General features: G+C 35.4%; 2 protein-coding genes across 2 annotated transcripts; both read right to left on the bottom strand.

The window, feature by feature from the left end:
* Positions 1-5926: 5926 nt before the first annotated feature.
* On the bottom strand, positions 5927-9571 carry LOC144835587 (fibroblast growth factor receptor-like). The gene is made up of 9 exons (XM_078690668.1): positions 9439-9571; positions 8995-9156; positions 8698-8895; positions 8391-8572; positions 7872-7961; positions 7292-7503; positions 6951-7088; positions 6264-6402; positions 5927-6127 (listed from the first exon to the last, which is right to left on the bottom strand). The coding sequence occupies exons 1-9, from the start codon at positions 9569-9571 to the stop codon at positions 5927-5929; spliced, it is 1455 nt and encodes a 484-aa protein (XP_078546794.1).
* Positions 9572-9578: 7 nt separating this feature from the next.
* LOC144835586 (uncharacterized) lies at positions 9579-11710 on the bottom strand. The gene is made up of 3 exons (XM_078690667.1): positions 11626-11710; positions 10948-11070; positions 9579-9742 (listed from the first exon to the last, which is right to left on the bottom strand). Exons 1-3 carry the CDS (start codon positions 11708-11710, stop codon positions 9579-9581), a joined length of 372 nt encoding a protein of 123 aa, XP_078546793.1.
* Between the last annotated feature and the right edge of the window lie 6087 nt (positions 11711-17797).

Genomic DNA, 17797 nt, shown 5'->3' with positions numbered 1-17797 from the left:
ATTGTGTACGCATTAATCCAAATGCCAATTTTATTTCTAATGGCTAACATATATCTGTATAAACACAGTTAATTGAACCAGTACTAGTAAGATGGCAAACATTATACATTATATTCATTAAACTATAAAAAGCCATGCTAAGAAATATGTAATTGGCAGGCAAGATTGACAATAGTATTTTTTAATTGAAAATACCGTAATTATTCATTTGGTGACACTATGGCATTATCAATACACTGAGTATGCAATACACCTTATGTGATGTTCATCGTAAATGATTATACATTAAATACTTAAATTATTAAATATTTGTAAAGCAATATTCGTTTAGCCATACCGTAGTCACCGTACACCTTAACACCAGCTAAAAAACCTCTAAATTGTCCACTGTAATCGGTAAAAAGCGAAAGCTCCAATGTGTTACTTATAGACAAGGTGTCTGGTGGTTTGCTGCTGCCGTGGTATTTAATAGCAGTATTCCCATCATTAACTAATACATAATCATGTTTTGGTTCGACATCAAAATCGTAGAATATGAGCAACAACCGCAAATTTCCAGGATAAGTATGAAACGTGAATATGTTCTGGATATCATTAGAGTAATTGCTTGGATAATTAATTGTTGTGATATTCTGCGAATGGCCTGGGCATAGGTAGTACTCCTCGGAGAAATGCGTTTGACCTTTAAAAAGTAAGAAAATCATTCAGTTTTCGGGGGTGTTTATATCCAAAACACCCTTAAAAACAGTATTATCGATATAACATATTGTATAACAATAAAGGTGGGCATATTTTGGGGTTTTTTTTGCCAATTTCAACTACTTTGTCACCGTCGTCATTATTTTTCATAGTTCAACTGATCAAACCCCGCTGTTTGCTAGCTGGCTCCGCTTGGCCAAAAAAAAATGAAATGGCCAAACAAAAGCATAAAATAACAAACAATTATTAAATCAAAATAAGTTCAACACATATCAAGTGACGACGATTTGGCTGGTCTAAAAGGAGGTGAAGGTGCGATTCCCTCTCCATAGATTAAAATGTAATGATTAAACTATGCAGTAGACCTATACAAATTCATTAAAAAAAAAAAGTCGAAAATAAATACAATAGGCAGCTATGCATCGTAATATTCGTAAGATACGTTTTAACGGCAACTTATCCTCTATTGTCAACCATGGTGAAGCTGAGGCGGTGGTGAATTCTCAACTGTACTGCCAAATCATCAACAAGCATTGGCGGTCGTTGTATCATGCCTACATTATTTGTTATTATTTAAACTATTTGAATATACTGCTGAGGTTATCATGACACTTTTCGGCAAACACAAAGTCGATATTCTTCAAATTGTCTTTCCTCAGTCCCGACCATGATCGGGACTAAGATGGTGAAAACACCCCTACCAATGAATCACGCATCGGCTCAACCCATTAACTCCATATGCAAATTTAATACGATTTTACTTAATTTCCGGCCAACTAAAGATATATATTTTCAATTTGTTCTAACTCAGTCCTATACTACTAAAATTTGATATACCTATGGTACATTTCAGATTTCAATTATCTTTTGATGTTTTATAATTTATTCCAATCTGGAACTTGAATACGATTTTTTCAAATTTCTTATTTCTCAGTTGCCACCTTTTCTTCAGATAAATCTTTGAATTTTTAAATACAATTTATCGTGGTTAGTCTATCAAAGACTCCACATTTATTCGAACCCCTGTCATAAAAATCCTGGCTACGGGCCTGCTGATGAGGACAAACTAATCAGCATGAACGAAGCGTTGGTTAAACGTGTGAAGTCTAGTTTAGGTAAATCCTTTTATGGAGCATGTTTAGATAATGATTATTGACACATTATTAAGATAACTGATCAAAACACTACATAGTACTTACCATCAGAACAGTTTTTTAAGTAGATAACGAAGAACAGAAATATTTTAAACAAAACACTTTCCATGTTAGAGCAGAACAAAAATATAAACGTTTATTTCAAAAAAGGCATTACACAACGTGTAGGCCTATTCCAAATAAATCATGCAACTCCAATCCAACATTTATATATAACTCACTTAATTAATACTCTACATATGTTTATTATTTTATGAACTGTATTGTGCATTTAATGATGAAATATTACACCTTTGTAAGATTTATAGTACTTCTTAGTAAACATAATTATTAGATTTCGTCTCCATCGAGAGTAAGAGTAAACAACATTCAAATATGTTTCAATATTGTGGTCGAATGATTCTGTAATATAAAATCTCTTTTATATTATACGTCTAGAAGTCATCGATGCTCTAGGCATATTAACCAATCGAAAATCCAGCTGAAACATAGTGTTATTAAACTGTAATAAAATTATACTAAACTAGGAACTAGGAAGTGTAAACGATGGTTCTCGGAATGATAATGTTCTTCTTTTACGTTTTCTGTCGGTTACCATTATTGAAAATGCTTGACATTCGTAAAACTAAACTATTCTGTTTCACAGTGTCTTAGATGATTAATAACATTTTAAAGTATAGTCTTTATTATTTGATAGGGCCCTTATAGGGCGGAGGTGGGGAGGCGGAGTTCATTTGAGGGAGGGGCTTATTCGAGGGATATATGTTAAATTTTTTAGTTTTAATAATATGGCAACATTTATAATCAAATGAAATCCTCTATCTAATAGATATGAAAAGTGGTAAAAAAGAATAACAAATGCTTGGTAAATTGTAGATAATAGTGCGATGAATTCTACTACAAATAGTATAATTGTGTTATTATAAATGTGGATGGGATGGACGTTTATTAGATAGTTGGGTTGGGGGTGTGGGGGGGGGGGGGTGATTATTATTCAAAGTGATGTTTTATTGGAGAGGCGTTTATTCAAATAAATATTATCCTAATAAGTATTAATACATTATTTAATTTAAACATCTTTTGAAACTAACTGCCGTGACAGAGTGGGCCGTTTCGGCACAAGAAAGAAGACATTACGGCTTGCAACATGGGCAGACATCTCGGTCCTAACAGGACACAGATAGCCTACAGTTATTCCTGCCAGCTTACTTAATAAAACTCAGCTATCGGGATTTCACTCGATTAGTGTCTTATCATCAAATCTTCCTATGTAATTTTATAATACTATTCCCCACAATATATTCCGATTCTTTATGGCGTATATTTAATTTGATCTTTATTAATTTGCAGTATAATTTTTATTTTTTAACTACTGTACCTTTCACACGCGCGGTCCGTTCCTAAAATAAACAAAAAACTAAAATGGCTATGACTAATGGCCAACTTAAGCTCAAGTCCTTCTATAGTATCTGTTTTTTTCTTCCGTCTTCCAAAGGGACACTGTATTGATTGATGGAAAGTGCCTGTTTCCAGTCACCTTTAGGGTCAAATCTATTATTTTAACTGCTCCCTTGTGTATAAAAGAGAGAAAATAGTTGAAACCATGTTGCTGCAAGGTGAACTTATCATAAACCCGGAAATTACTTGACCGCCAAGAATTGAAATTGAGTAGAAAATCTACTGTTGAAATCATAAATGTTGTTAAAAAACTCTTTATAATATCTTGCTAAGATAGAAATATGGAAAAATAGCGTCGAACTGCACATTAATGTTATCAAATCTACGTTTTGCGGTACATCTGAGATAGATAAGGTAGGTATCTAAGGCGGAGATTTGTACCGAAGTTTTTGCATTGTGCTCGCCTATGTCAGAATTAACCATAATTTATATATAGATGAGTGAACATGGACCATCCTCGTACTATTGAATATATTTTACAACAAATAAAAAGAAAACAATTAAAAATGTTGTGATGAACTTGGTCCGCCCGCACACTGGATGCTTTACGCACAAAAAAATAGGTCTAATATAAAAAAAATGACCTAAGAGAAGCAAGAATATAAATTAATAAAACTCACATAAAAGTGAAAATGTAGGCTTATATCCGGGTTATTAGGTATTTAGGAGTTAGAGACTTTAGTAACGGACATACAAACAGTACGTCGCTTACCAAATTATTATTCTAAAATATATTATTTTACAAAATAATAATCTAGAACTTTAGGCCATACGGTGAAGGAAAAAAAGCTGCTAGAAAACACTTTTTATTCCGACCTCTTAAGACTAACAAATTTAGGCCTAGATCTATTAATGTGTTTCAAGTAATAATGTGAAGAGTTGAACCAAAATATTTTGAAGGAATACGAATTTTAACTTGTATAAAGCCTATTGCTGGGCCGGACGACCGAAAGTGTGTGCTACTCAATTTATAGTTTGCACTACTACGCTTAAGTATGCTACAGCCTACCTGCCTATTACACTTACCATGCCTTTTGTTGAGAGCTGAGTTAGGCCTAGAATGTCCGTCGTTGTCATGAACACTAATTTCCTTAAGTGTTCCATTTCTTTTTGATATAGTTGACATAATTTGTTATTGCAAAATTACTGATGATACCAATATTTATATATGTATACTGCGATTATTTAGACATGTATCAATTTGATGAACCTACATTGGAATGTCAACAAAGCTTTCAAAACAACGACACGTGACAAGAAATACTTGTTTAGTATCGTCTGACGTGATTTATTTTATTAACAAAATACTACTGAAAAAAAATAGTATAAATAATAAATTATAAGTGGACGTTGTACATTATTTATTTAAATTATTAAATTATTTTGCACAAAGATCACGTGATTTACTTAAATGTATGTTTTATGAACTTGTAGTAGTTCAATAAAACAAAACAAAAGCCGACTATTCAAATCTTATGGACAGAATTTGAAATTTATTACAATCTCTGAAAATTGCGTTTACAAATTAAAGACGACCTCATTGAATAGTGTTGTGAGTATACTAATTTCTGATATTTACTCATATTGTAATTTAAAGGTAATCTAGAATACTTACACAAATACAATACAATATAGTTTATATTGGTGTGGTTTATCAAAGATTGCTTCCATGCTATACTTTTTAAGAGTGGGCCCTGATACTATTCGTATCTCGAACGTTAAAACATTACAATCCGGAATAGTTTGCCGTGTCCTTATGTATAACCATGGATGTCTAAATGGTATAATTGTCCAAGTTTTAGTTAAATAGTATAATCCATTTACGTACGGATCACAACAGTAATAAATTGAAATACCTCCATTAAGCAGTTACGATCAAATAACTACCACTGTACTATTATGTCTGATAGTTTAAGCTGTGAATTCTGCCAATTGCCATATCAGTATTATTCAAATTGGTCAGGTGTTTTGGCAAACTCTGATATATTGTAATGAATGATCGGTACTTTGTGAACACTTCTCGGGTTGGATTCGAACCCACAAATTTTAGATGTCTAGCATGACGTTCATATTAGCAACAGTAGTTTATTATTGCTTGATTTTTGCTTCTAATGATGCCCATTTCAACTTCCTATATTCCACGACACATAATTAATTAATACCATTTATATTCAATTTATAAAATGTCTGGTGTTATAATTCTGATTAGGATTAAGCTTAGGATTAAGGTTAGTATTAAGTTTAGGATCGTTCCATTAACATCCTGCAGTCTTCATTGATTATCCGAATATAGTTAAAAATGTTTTCAATGTTTACCACCATCAATAATTAGTGCTTAAAGCGTTTAGAAATTTATTATCACATTATTCAATTTTATCTAGTTTTATATACCATTAATTAATACCATTGTGATTACAGCTTTTAGAAACTGTTCAATAAAAGGGAATACTAAGATTAAACATTAATAATTATTAACTCATTCAATTAAGAATGCAGTATGTAGTGTAAATGCATTAAGTAGAGCTATTTAATCAATAATGGAGGATCACTAAAAGCCATCGATATATGAATTCAAATATGAGAGAATATTATTAACATTTATGAATACTCTTAATTTAAATAGGGATTTCTAAATAATCATTAGTGCGTGTTGATTGACATGTAGGTATTTCATATGAATTAGACATTTGTGATTCCTGGCCTGGTGTGCAAGTGTTAGGTTGTATGGGTGGTGTCTCATATAAGTTTTCGCTTGTGTAGATACACGTCTCATACTTGCCCGGGGTGTCTTCTGCTGAACTTGACATTTTAAATTCCTAGAAAAAATACACAAAAATAAATTTAGCTTTTGTAAATGTATTAATCACCATTGTGTATAAGACAACATATAATTATGTATTTATTCCATTTATTATTTCAACATTTACAAAATAATACATAAACAAGATATACCATTTCTGTATTAGACTCCATTGGTAAGTAATCATTTTTCGTCACATTCTCTAACAAAGTATCTAATTGATTGAATAGACTGTCAAAGGTTGGTCGTTTATCAGGAGATTTCTTCCAACATCTCTTCATTATAGAATACCTGTGAAGTTATAATTTAGGATATTTAGTTATTGAATGTTTAAGAATAGATACTGTAAGACTACTTCTGAGTGTAAATAAATAAGGTGTGACAAATTAGGTTGCATGACATCAACCTTAGGCTGAGTTACGTATGCTTCTTAAAAAATCTTTTTAGGCTGCAAACAGAAGCTTGTTCCGTTTCACAGAATGGTAGACGGTGCCATGTTGTTAAATAATGGAAAGTCATACAGAATTTCACGACATAAAACGGAGAAGTAAATAATAAATGTCTTCGTCGACCAATGAAGTATAGCTCGCCATCAGTGATCCTAACACCGTACAGCCTTGTCTACACTATAAAACTTAATGTGACAACAAAATGTGATGTGCCCGTAAGGACATGACAATGTCATATCATTACCATGTTTGGTCATACAGTATCACTACCATATTTTGACACATCGCACTTTTTTGTCAATCTAGTGTGATAGTGTAGACAGAGCTTTAGAGATCTTCTTCTAATAACCGCTAATTTAACGCTGATATAATGTAATTTATGTTACTTACACTTGGTGAGGGCAGTTGTCTGGCTGTGCCATTCTGTATCCTTGTTGCAGTTTCTTCGGAAGCATTTCTATGAGAACATCCGGATATGGAACTTTTCCATAAGTAAATATTTCGTACAAAACAACACCAAAAGACCACCTGTATTTTAAAATAAACAATTATTCATTTATAATCACTAATATATTTACAAATGCCCTGCTACAATTCTCACAAAATCATTGGTGGATTGGTGTACAATGTGCTTAAAGAAGTGTGGGTTTGTGTGGTATGTAATATACAATGTTAATGTATAGAGATATACATGTAGACCAGATGCTGTAATAGTCCATGAATAAACTTACACGTCACTTTCTGATGACATCCGTTTTTCAAATATTGTTTCCAAGCTATACCATTTTACAGGTACCTCACCATCGGATAGTTTGATGTAACCTCTCTCATATACGTCTTGTCCGAGCCCAAAATCAGCAACTTTTGCAATCAAGTTTTCTCCAACTAGAATGTTTCTTGCAGCTAAATCACCATGAACTATTTTGTTTGCAGCGACATAGTCCTATAAATACAAATGAAATTCGCCACACTTTTACTATTAAAATAATTAGGTTTATAGAAGTATCTGTAACCTATTGGTTCTTAGAATGTTATTTTCAATTAGTGTTTTTACTGTGTGTTGGTGCTAACTTTAGAATGAGTCAATGTTGTATAAAGCAAACGTAAAGATCAGGTGGCGCTTAACAGTCTGTTATTACGGGCTGTGAAAGAAACGGCGCATTGCTAAACGTATAAAGAAAAAATACAAAGTGGAATTAGTCAGTTTTAAAAAGCTCATTTGGGTGACGCTTACAACAATAAAAATAATGATATTTATAATAATTAGTGAAAAGGAAACATTTAACCAGCAGCTTAGCGACTTGGACATACCATTCCAGATGTAATTTGTCTGGCTAGACTATATAGTTCTACAAGTCCAATATCGAAGGATGGGTCAGTGAATTCATCTTCTTTCTTCATCTAGTATCAACAAGCAAAAACAAAATTCATCGTTTGAAAATGTTGAAACACATTTAAAGCAAAGCAATACACAAACGAGATGTTAGATTTTTTTCAAAACATAATAATTATGCAAATTTTATAATATATAAATAAAAGAAACTAATATGCTATATCCACTACCGCTATTGTGTACGTGCTTTATGAATTATAATGAATGAACTCTAAACCATAAAACAGTTAATTAAGTAAAATAATTTACATTGTTGCTATTTATGAGACAATTACACCACCAATGTAAATCAAGCTTAGTGAATTTTACCGGCATTTGTATTTTTAAGAACGTTGTAGTGGAAGTGTCTGGTAAACATAAATCAACCGAAGCAAGTAGGCCTATTCTAGAACCTGGTCATACTCTAGGCCTACATCTCGCATATGATGCACACATACCTGCTCTGAGGTTCGTAAAAAGTGAAGCAAGCTACCATATTTCATGTACTCAGTAATAATTAACAGTGGGTCGTGAGTTGTCCTACATTTGAATATACCAAGAACATGTTGGTGATTTCCAAGTTGGATCATTAAGTCAATTTCATTTTTAAAGTCTTCTTTCTCTCCAGCCGACGACGTTTCTAAATAAGTTTTACAAGATCATAAACAACAGTAGTAACAAATAATAATTACTTTAGTGAATTAAGGTGAAGAACTATTGTCTTTTATATTTCATATATACTATTTGATTAGATTACACACGTACCTAGTGGCGTCTTTACAGCGACTTCAACATCAGCGTGTTGTTTGGAAAAACTTTTTAAAGTACATGAAAACACCTTTCCAAAACGACCTCCACCAATCAAGACGCGATTATCCCAATCAAGATGTTCCTTATCCTGTAACTCATGACCCTTGAACTTAATATCCGGTTCAAGTTGTGGAATTAGTAACTCTATATTATCTTTCGTTGTAAAAAAAGTCATTAAACAAAATGGTATTATGGCATATTAATTTACAGATAATTAATGTAGCTATGTTAAATTAAATTAAATTAAATTACCTTGTGTCAAATTTGCAGTATGATGTTTATTTCTATATCGTAGTGCTAAAAATATCAAAACAGCTAAACACACAGAGGGAACAATTATACCGACCAAGAGAACAGGGGTAATGCTTGTCTGCAGAGTTGATGTATCCGTTGTGTCAGTAAAACTGTCAACAGCTGATGATAGAGAAGTTATCGATTTATAAAACATATCTTTAGAATAAAATGATAATGTTGGGGTTGGTGACAAATAGACTAGTAGTAGTCGTAGTATCGGTAGTAGCAGGATTAGTAGTCGTAGTATCGGTAGTAGCAGGATTAGTAGTCGTAGTACCGGTAGTAGCAAGATTAGTAGTCGTAGTATCGGTATTAGCAGGACTAGTAGTTATAGTATCGGTATTAGCAGGACTAGTACAGAAGTCGTAGTATCGGTAGTAGCAGGGTTAGTAGTCGTAGTACCGGTAGTAGCAGGATTAGTAGTCGTAGTATCGGCAGTAGCAGGACTAGCAGTCGTAGTACCGGTAGTTGCAGGACTAGTAGTCGCAGCATCGGTAAGTAGCAGAACTAGTAGTCGTAGTATTGGTAGTAGCATAGTTGCATTAGCCAGTATCAATAATATTAGTAGTAATACCGGTAGTCGCAGGATTAGTAGAAGTAGTAGATAGTACTGTAGTAGTGGATAGATTAGTTGTAGCGGTACCGGTGGAATATACGGCTGTGGTAACTTGTGGACTTTGAATCTGTGCTTTCACAATATTTTTATCTGTTTGTTTTAATAAAAAGAAGAAAGACACAAGTAATCGTAGTATCAGTATTAGCAGGACTAAAAGTCGTAGTATCGGTAGTAGCAGGATTAGTAGTCGTAGTATCGGTAGTAGCAGGACTAGCAGTCGTAGTATCGGTAGTAGCAGGATTAGCAATCGTAGTATCGGTAGTAGCAGGATTAGTAGTCGTAGTATCGGTAGTAGCAGGACTAGCAGTCGTAGTATCGGTAGTGGCAGGACTAGTAGTAGTATCGGTAGTAGCAGGATTAGCAATCGTAGTATCGGTAGTAGCAGGATTAGCAGTCGTAGTATCGGTAGTAGCAGGATTAGTAGTCGTAGTATCGGTAGTAGCAGCATTAGCAGTCGTAGTATCGGTAGTAACAGGATTAGCAGTCGTAGTATCGGTAGTAGCAGGATTAGCAATCGTAGTATTGGTAGTAGCAGGACTAGCAGTCGTAGTATCCGTAGTAGCAGGATTATTAGTCGTAGTATCGGTAGTAGCAGGATTAGCAGTCGTATAGTATCGGTAGTAGCAGGATTAGCAGTCGTATAGTATCGGTAGTAGCAGGACTAGCAGTCGTAGTATCAGTATTAGCAGGATTAGTAGTCGTAGTATCGGTAGTAGCAGGATAAGTAGTCGTAGTATCGGTAGTAGCAGGGACAGTAGTCGTAGTATCGGTAGTAGCAGGGAGAGTAGTCATAGTACCGGTAGTAGCAGGACTAGTAGTCATAGTACCGGTAGTAGCAGGATTAGTAGTCGTAGTATTGGTAGAAGCAGGACTAGTATAGTCATAGTATCGGTAGTAGCAGGATAAGTAGTCGTAGTATCGGTAGTAGCAGGGTTAGTAGTCATAGTACCGGTAGTAGCAGGACTAACACTAGTAGTCGTGGCATTGGTAGTAGCAGGGTTAGTAGTCATAGTACCGGTAGTAGCAGGATTAGTAGTCATAGTACCGGTAGTAGCAGGATTAGAAGTCGTAGTATCGGTAGTAGCAGGGTTAGTAGTCATAGTACCGGTAGTAGCAGGATTAGTAGTCGTAGTATCGGTAGAAGCAGGACTAGTAGTCATAGTACCGGTAGTAGCAGGACTAGTAGTCATAGTAACGGTAGAAGCAGGACTAACACTAGTAGTCATGGCATTAGTAGTAGCATAGTTCGCATTAGTCAATATTGTCAGTATCAATAATAATAATAATAATAATACCGGTAGTCGCAGGATTAGTAGAAGTAGTACCAGTAGTTGAAGGATTAGTTGTAGAGGTACCGGTGGAATATACGGCTGTGATAATCTGTGGACTTTGAATCTGTGCTGTCACAATATTTGTATCTGTTTTTTTTAATAAAAAGAAAGACACAATTAACGATGGCCTACACTCGCTGAATGATCGATAGTGCCTCCGGGGTAAACGAAGTTCATACTGTGTTTTTAAAATAAACTCCCACACTTTCCCCGCAAGGGATTGTCTCACTAGAGATGCTAACCGGTTGGGAGCGACTATTTATTAGTATGTGTATGTTATTTAAATGTGTGTGTGTCTTTGTCCTGAAAATTGTCTAAAGGGTGTGCAAATAACACGTCGTCTGAATTAGTAGCGGGAAAAAAGTAAGTTTGGGTTTTTTATGTTTTAGTATATCATAGAATAGCATCTATGCCACTTTTAAATTCTTATATATATCTTAAATATCTGAGATGTTTTTATCCTGTACAAATATGTTTTTAAATAAAATAAAATGCGCTGATCAGAAAGAGATGAGGCGCACGACCAGATAGTTGCCAAACCCAAACTAAAATAGTGAATTATCTTCTTTTTGCCCAACCAAATTCCAGGTTTAAGTCTTACATTTTTCCCACAAATGTGTATATCTACTGTTATGAACATACCTTTAAAACTTTCAGCAACAAAAATATCATCAACAGCTATAAATCCATACCTAGTAATTCCGGAAATCTTTACACAATTTGCCATTAAACTATTAGTAAATGTTGCACTTGCAAATGCCCATCCATATCTAGTTGACTCAGAAATGTCAATCAAACGATGGGAAGAGCCATTGAAATGGTGTGTTACTATTAGTGTTGGATCGGTTGGATGGCTGTTCATATAATATATGTAATAATTAAACTGAATAGATACACTTTTCCAATGTGTTGGTAAATCTGGACTCAGGATGTATACGGAAGTATACCTTCCATTAGCTTTAACATAAATATAATAATTACCTGAAAAAAATTTTGGTAATAATAAAGCAATGTATTAATTATTATGCATTTTTTAAGAAATTGATATCCGCGTCTGCTTTTGCGACCTTCTTGTTAAGTTTCTCAAAGGTCCTGTTTGGTTACTGTACTAGTCGAGGCAAAGTCATTAATGATGTGGCCAAACTTCCGATCAGAAAGTAAAATTAACACGAAGTTGATAGCAACATAAAAACTGTTAATGTCAGACATGTTTCGTCGTATTCTTATACGACATCATCAGTGAAGTGAGCTAGCTATACGCATTTTCACATGAGGTTTAAATAGGTTTGTTTGTGCATAACAGTAAATAAATAAGTAGTATTATAATACGTACTGAACTACTTTGCATTAAATACTTAAGTTAATTGCATAGCTTTGAACTTGTTTGTTGAGTTCTGGACTCTTCCATTTAATTTAGAGGGCTTCTTTAATTTTTATTTGGTAGTTCGTGTTTGCTTTATCAATTATTTTAAAACAAGTTTTGTTACTGTGTGTCTTACAATTCGTATCTTTAATTAAGTGTTTATATATGTGCGAATTTTTATCTCTATGTAAATGCCCTTCTATCCGCGTTGTAAAATGTAGGAAAGTTTCCCCAATATGCAATTTGTTATTGTGATATTGAAATAAAGAATTTTTAATTTGAATAAATTAGCTGTTCCAAAATATTTTATGTATTCTTAGTAGGCATAATAATATTAATATAATAATACTATTATCCAACATAATAATTACAGGATTAAAACAAACTCATTCCTAATAATCAGTCTAGTATGATGTGTTGGTAAGTATGTTAACTGCCTTTATCATTAAAGTGATGCACTATTATGATTTAAGGGTATCCGGAAAACTACCCCCTGGACAATTACCACCCGGACAAACACCACCCGGACAATAACCCCCTTAGGACGACTACCACCCGGACATTTACCCCCTAGGACAACTACCCTCTAGGACAACTACCCCCTTAGGACAACTACCACCCGGACATTTACCCCCTAGGACAACTGCCCTCTAGGACAACTGCCCCCTTAGGACAACTACCACCCGGATAACTACCCCCTAGGACAACTACCCTCTATGACAACTACCCTCTAGGACAACTTCTATTTTATTTAGATTCCCTCGGATCTGGGACTTAATCCTTCAGATGTCCAGGACATGTGCGTAAACCTACTTGATGTTAAAATGTTTTCTGTTAAACTTAAACAGTGTTTTTTACGAAAGAAAATGTTAGTGTTAGTGTTGCTTATCTTTTATTTTGTATTATTCAGTTATGTATCTATCTATCATGATCTTCTATGAGTTTGAAATAACCAATGTTTGGTCTTAACCATTCTCTTTAATTATATTAAATTTGTAAATTTGTAAACGTCCCATCGAAAGAGATGAGTCCACCAGTAAAATCCGGAATAAATTGAATTGAATATTCCCCTTGGAAAACTACCCCTCTCAACAACACACAATGGACAACTAGAATAACTAATCTCATGACACCTACACCTTAGTCTTTTCATTTAATTTCATTTATTTTGCTTTTTTTTATAATAATAAATTACATTTGACATGAAGATGCCGTATAGAAATCTAGGAACACAGTTTACCAAGTTGCACCAGTCATCGAAAATCATATAAACATTTATTTTAACAGCCCCTTACTATCGATACAATTGACCTGATTTTGTTCATTCTTTTTCTTTTCCATAAGAGCTTATGTCATGCTGTTTAATGACAGTATGCATTTACTGCAAGTCCAGTAAATATGCAATATTGGTTTGATTGTTACCTACCCAGGGGTAGTAGTACTAGGGGTAGTTGTCCTAGGGATTAGCCGAGTTTTTCTATGAGTATGGGTAGTTGTTCTAGGAGGTAGTTGTTCTAGAGGGTAATTTTCCCTAGGGGGTAGTTGTCCTAGGTGGTAGTTGTCCTAGCAGGATAATTGTCTAGGTGGTAATAGTCCGGGTGGTAGTTGTCCGGGTGGTAGTTGTCCAGGGGGTAGTTGTCCTAGACCCTTTTAGCGCTACTGACGTTAGTTTTTTACTCACTAGTTGAGATTAAATGGACAATATGTGAATCAGTATAATAATTGATGTTTTTAGAGCTGTTAAGTTTCTTAGGTGGGAATGAGTGTCCGGTATTTGGATCACTATTGATTGTTTTACCTCTGCTGAAGTAAGTCGCGTACTTACTAGCGTAGGTTGAGTACCCAGCATTGATTACATCATTTGACCGTTTCCATACTTCAAATGGAAGTTTCCCATTTCCAATGGAAAAATAAGTGCTGCGCGAAAGAGTCCATCCATTAAAACCATATTCAAAGTCAGCACAAAAGCCTTCTGTTTCTGTTTCTAAATTGAAAGAAGTTAACATGACAAAAATATAAACAAATTAGAGTTTCAGAATTGTATTTCTTTTTTGATCAGGCGCTGAGCTGTGTGCTATAGCTGCCTTTACATTGTTCCTGGAAATTTTAATTAATTTCCACTTTTTTGACCATATTTTTATTGATTCAATGTAATTGTTTCAACATTGAATCCAGAAGATGACTTATTTTCCTCAATATTTCACTTCTGCTTCTCATTTTAGTGTTTTTAGTAGTGATTTTTGTAGGCTTCAAACTGGTGGAGTACAGCCTACTTGGTCTGAATGGTTCACTGTTGGTAAGCCCTTTTGGCCCCCTCAACCTGATGTAAACATTAGGCCTAGCCCTGTGCTATGCTGGCCTAGGCCTAGCCCCATTAATTCCTTTGTTGTCGGAGACAATGGATTTCCCCCTCTACATATCAGGTGTTGAAAGAATGCGGTATTTTCAGATCATACCGTGGCTGTAGGGCTGTATACCTATACCTGTTCTTTCTACCCAGCATTCTTTACCTAAAGCAGGTCGTGGTGTCAACTTTACCAACTTATGCTACCCCACCACCATCAGCCATCGCCTGCCCAGTCACTCGGGTGCTAAGATTAACTTAGCCACATGGAATGCCAGATCTATTAGGGCCAAGAACAAATCAACTGCGCTCTGTGATTTTATCATTGATAATCATCTTGATATACTCGCTGTTGTGGAGACATGGCTGACGGGTGATAGTAGAGATGATCGCACCATTGCTGATATAAAAACAACACTGCCTAACTACAATGTTGTTCATACTCCTCGGACTCATGGCCGGGGTGGTGGCATTGCAGTCATTGTTCGTGATGGTATTCAGATACATTGTTGCGAGTCTCCTCCTTTCAAATCCATGGAATGCTCAAAGATTACTTTGGCTTCTTTTTCTTCCTCTTTTCAGCTTGTGGTTGTCTATAGGGTTCCTCCAAATACCAAAAACAAATTAACCTCATCTATGTTCATTAATGAATTTTCTTCTTTACTAGAATCATTAAGTGTGAACTCCTCCAAGTTAGTCATTTTAGGCGATTTTAACTTTCATGTTGATAATTCTAACAACAGGGATGCTGTATTGTTCCTCAATACTCTTGAGACATTCGATTTATATCAGCACATCCATGACCCAACTCACATCGCCAACCATACATTAGATTTACTTATCTCCCGCAAAGAATCTGACCTGCTTAGCAAAATATCCATCCAACATGGTATGCCTTCGGACCATTAAGTGTCAGGTTGACATCAATCGTCCTGGGCCCAGCATAACACAAGTAGTTTCACGAAATGTCAAAAACATAGACATCGTCAAATTCCAGTCTGATGTTCTTGATTCTCTCTCACAATGTTCCCTGGCCTCTGACATTGATTCTATGGTGAAGGGGTATAATGTGTCGTTACAGAAAATATTAGATTCTCATTCTCCACCTATGCTTCGCACTCTTGTGCTTCGCCCTCATGCACCCTGGTATACAGGTGAACATCATTCAATGAAGCAGGAGCGTCGACGTCTGGAGCGCAAGTGGCTGAAATCTGGTCTCATGGTAGACAAACAACTGTACCATAATCAGTGCACTAACTACAATGAACATCTTTTCAAGGCCAAGACGGAGTATCACAAAGATGAGGTATTAGGATGTGATCAACGCAAGTTATTCCGTGTTGTTGACAAGTTAACATCTACTGCCATCTCTAGTCCTCTTCCAGCTCATGATGATGCTAAAACTCTTGCAAATCTATTCTCTGACTTTTTTAAGAATAAGATTGAGAGATATTGCAGAACTTTTTCATCAACCTCCCCTCATTATGTTGAATCTCAATCATGTAAAAGTAATTTCAATACCTTTGACCCTGTCTCTGCTGATGATTTACTTAATGTCATTAGGTCAGCCTCCATTACCTCTTGCTCCCTGGATCCGCTTCCTCTTAAATTATTTAAGACTTGTCTTCCTACCCTTCTTCCCTTCTTTACCAAAGTTGTCAACACCTCACTGAGCTCAGGTATCTTTCCATCTTCACTCAAACATGCCTGCATAACACCATTGTTAAAGAAGCCATCTTTGGATGTTGAGGAATTTGCAAGTTACAGACCCATTTCCAATCTTCCATTTCTTGGAAAAATTATTGAGAGGGTTGTGTCCAGTCAGCTGCAATCATATCTGAATAGAAATGGGTTATTTGCCACTAGACAATCCGCCTATCGTCCAAACCATAGTGTAGAATCTGCACTTCTTCTGCATAATGATATTAGCATTGCACTTGACAACCATAATGAGGTTCTTATGGTCCTTTTGGACTTCAGTGCTGACACCATCAACCATAAGCAGTTATTACATCGTCTATCATCACGTTACGGTATCTCTGGAATTGGTCATAATTGGTTTGCATCATATCTAAATGATAGGTCCCAGTCCATTGTCATCAAGGATGTTTTGTCGAACCCGACTCTGCTTACAGTTGGTGTTCCACAAGGGTCTGTGGTTGGTCCTCTTCTGTTTATTTTATTTACCGCCCCACTACTTGACCTCATTGAATCTCACAATGTGAAGTGTATGGCGTATGCTGATGACACTCAGCTTTATGTCACTTTCAACCCTAATCAGCGTAATTCTGCTGTCAGTAAACTTGAATCCTGTATTGCCGAAGTCAGAGCATGGTGTCAATCTAACAACCTGGTTATGAATGATGCTAAAACAGAACTTATTCATTTTTCTTCTCGTTTTAAGCCTGCGTGTTGGACTGCCTCTGTTAAGATTGGTAATTCTTTCATTCAACCTTCGTCATCCTGTAGAAACCTTGGAGTTGTCATGGATTCAACGCTTAGTATGTCCAATCAGGTACATAACATCTGCAAAGCTGGGCTTCACGCTATTCGTAAAATTGGAAGTACCTGGATTCAAGATCAACTGAGATTCTTGTTCACGCCTTTGTTACATCAAGGCTAGACTGTTGTAACTCATTACTTTATGGCTTACCAGCAAAGGATATCTCTAAAATTCAGCGAGTCCAGAACACAGCTGCCCGATTGGTCGTTCAAAGCCCCATAAGGCAACATATCACACCTGTGCTGAGACAGCTTCACTGGCTTCCGGTAACACAAAGAATTACATTCAAGATCCTGCTCTTTGTTTTCAAAGCTCTTCATAATTCTTCATCTAAGTTCATTTCTGAACTTATTCAACCTTATGTTCCTAAGCGGTCTCTGAGATCTAGATCTGAGTCTCTTCTTGCCCATATTTTTCATCCCTCCACTAAGTTTTATGGAAATCGTTCATTTTCTTCGGCATCCGTTTCTCTATGGAATGCGTTGCCTATTGAAATCCGTCAGGCTACTTCCACCAGTGTCTTCAAATCTCTCCTCAAAACCCACCTTTTTAATTTGTAATTTTTCAAAATTTTCTGTCTTTGTAAAGCGCATTGAGGCTTTCA

Source organism: Antedon bifida, chromosome 2 (assembly GCF_963402885.1).
Source record: "Antedon bifida chromosome 2, ecAntBifi1.1, whole genome shotgun sequence".
Classification (NCBI taxonomy): domain Eukaryota; kingdom Metazoa; phylum Echinodermata; class Crinoidea; order Comatulida; family Antedonidae; genus Antedon; species Antedon bifida.
The sequence above is the reverse complement of the archived record's forward strand: the minus strand, read 5'-3'. Positions and strand labels throughout refer to the sequence as shown.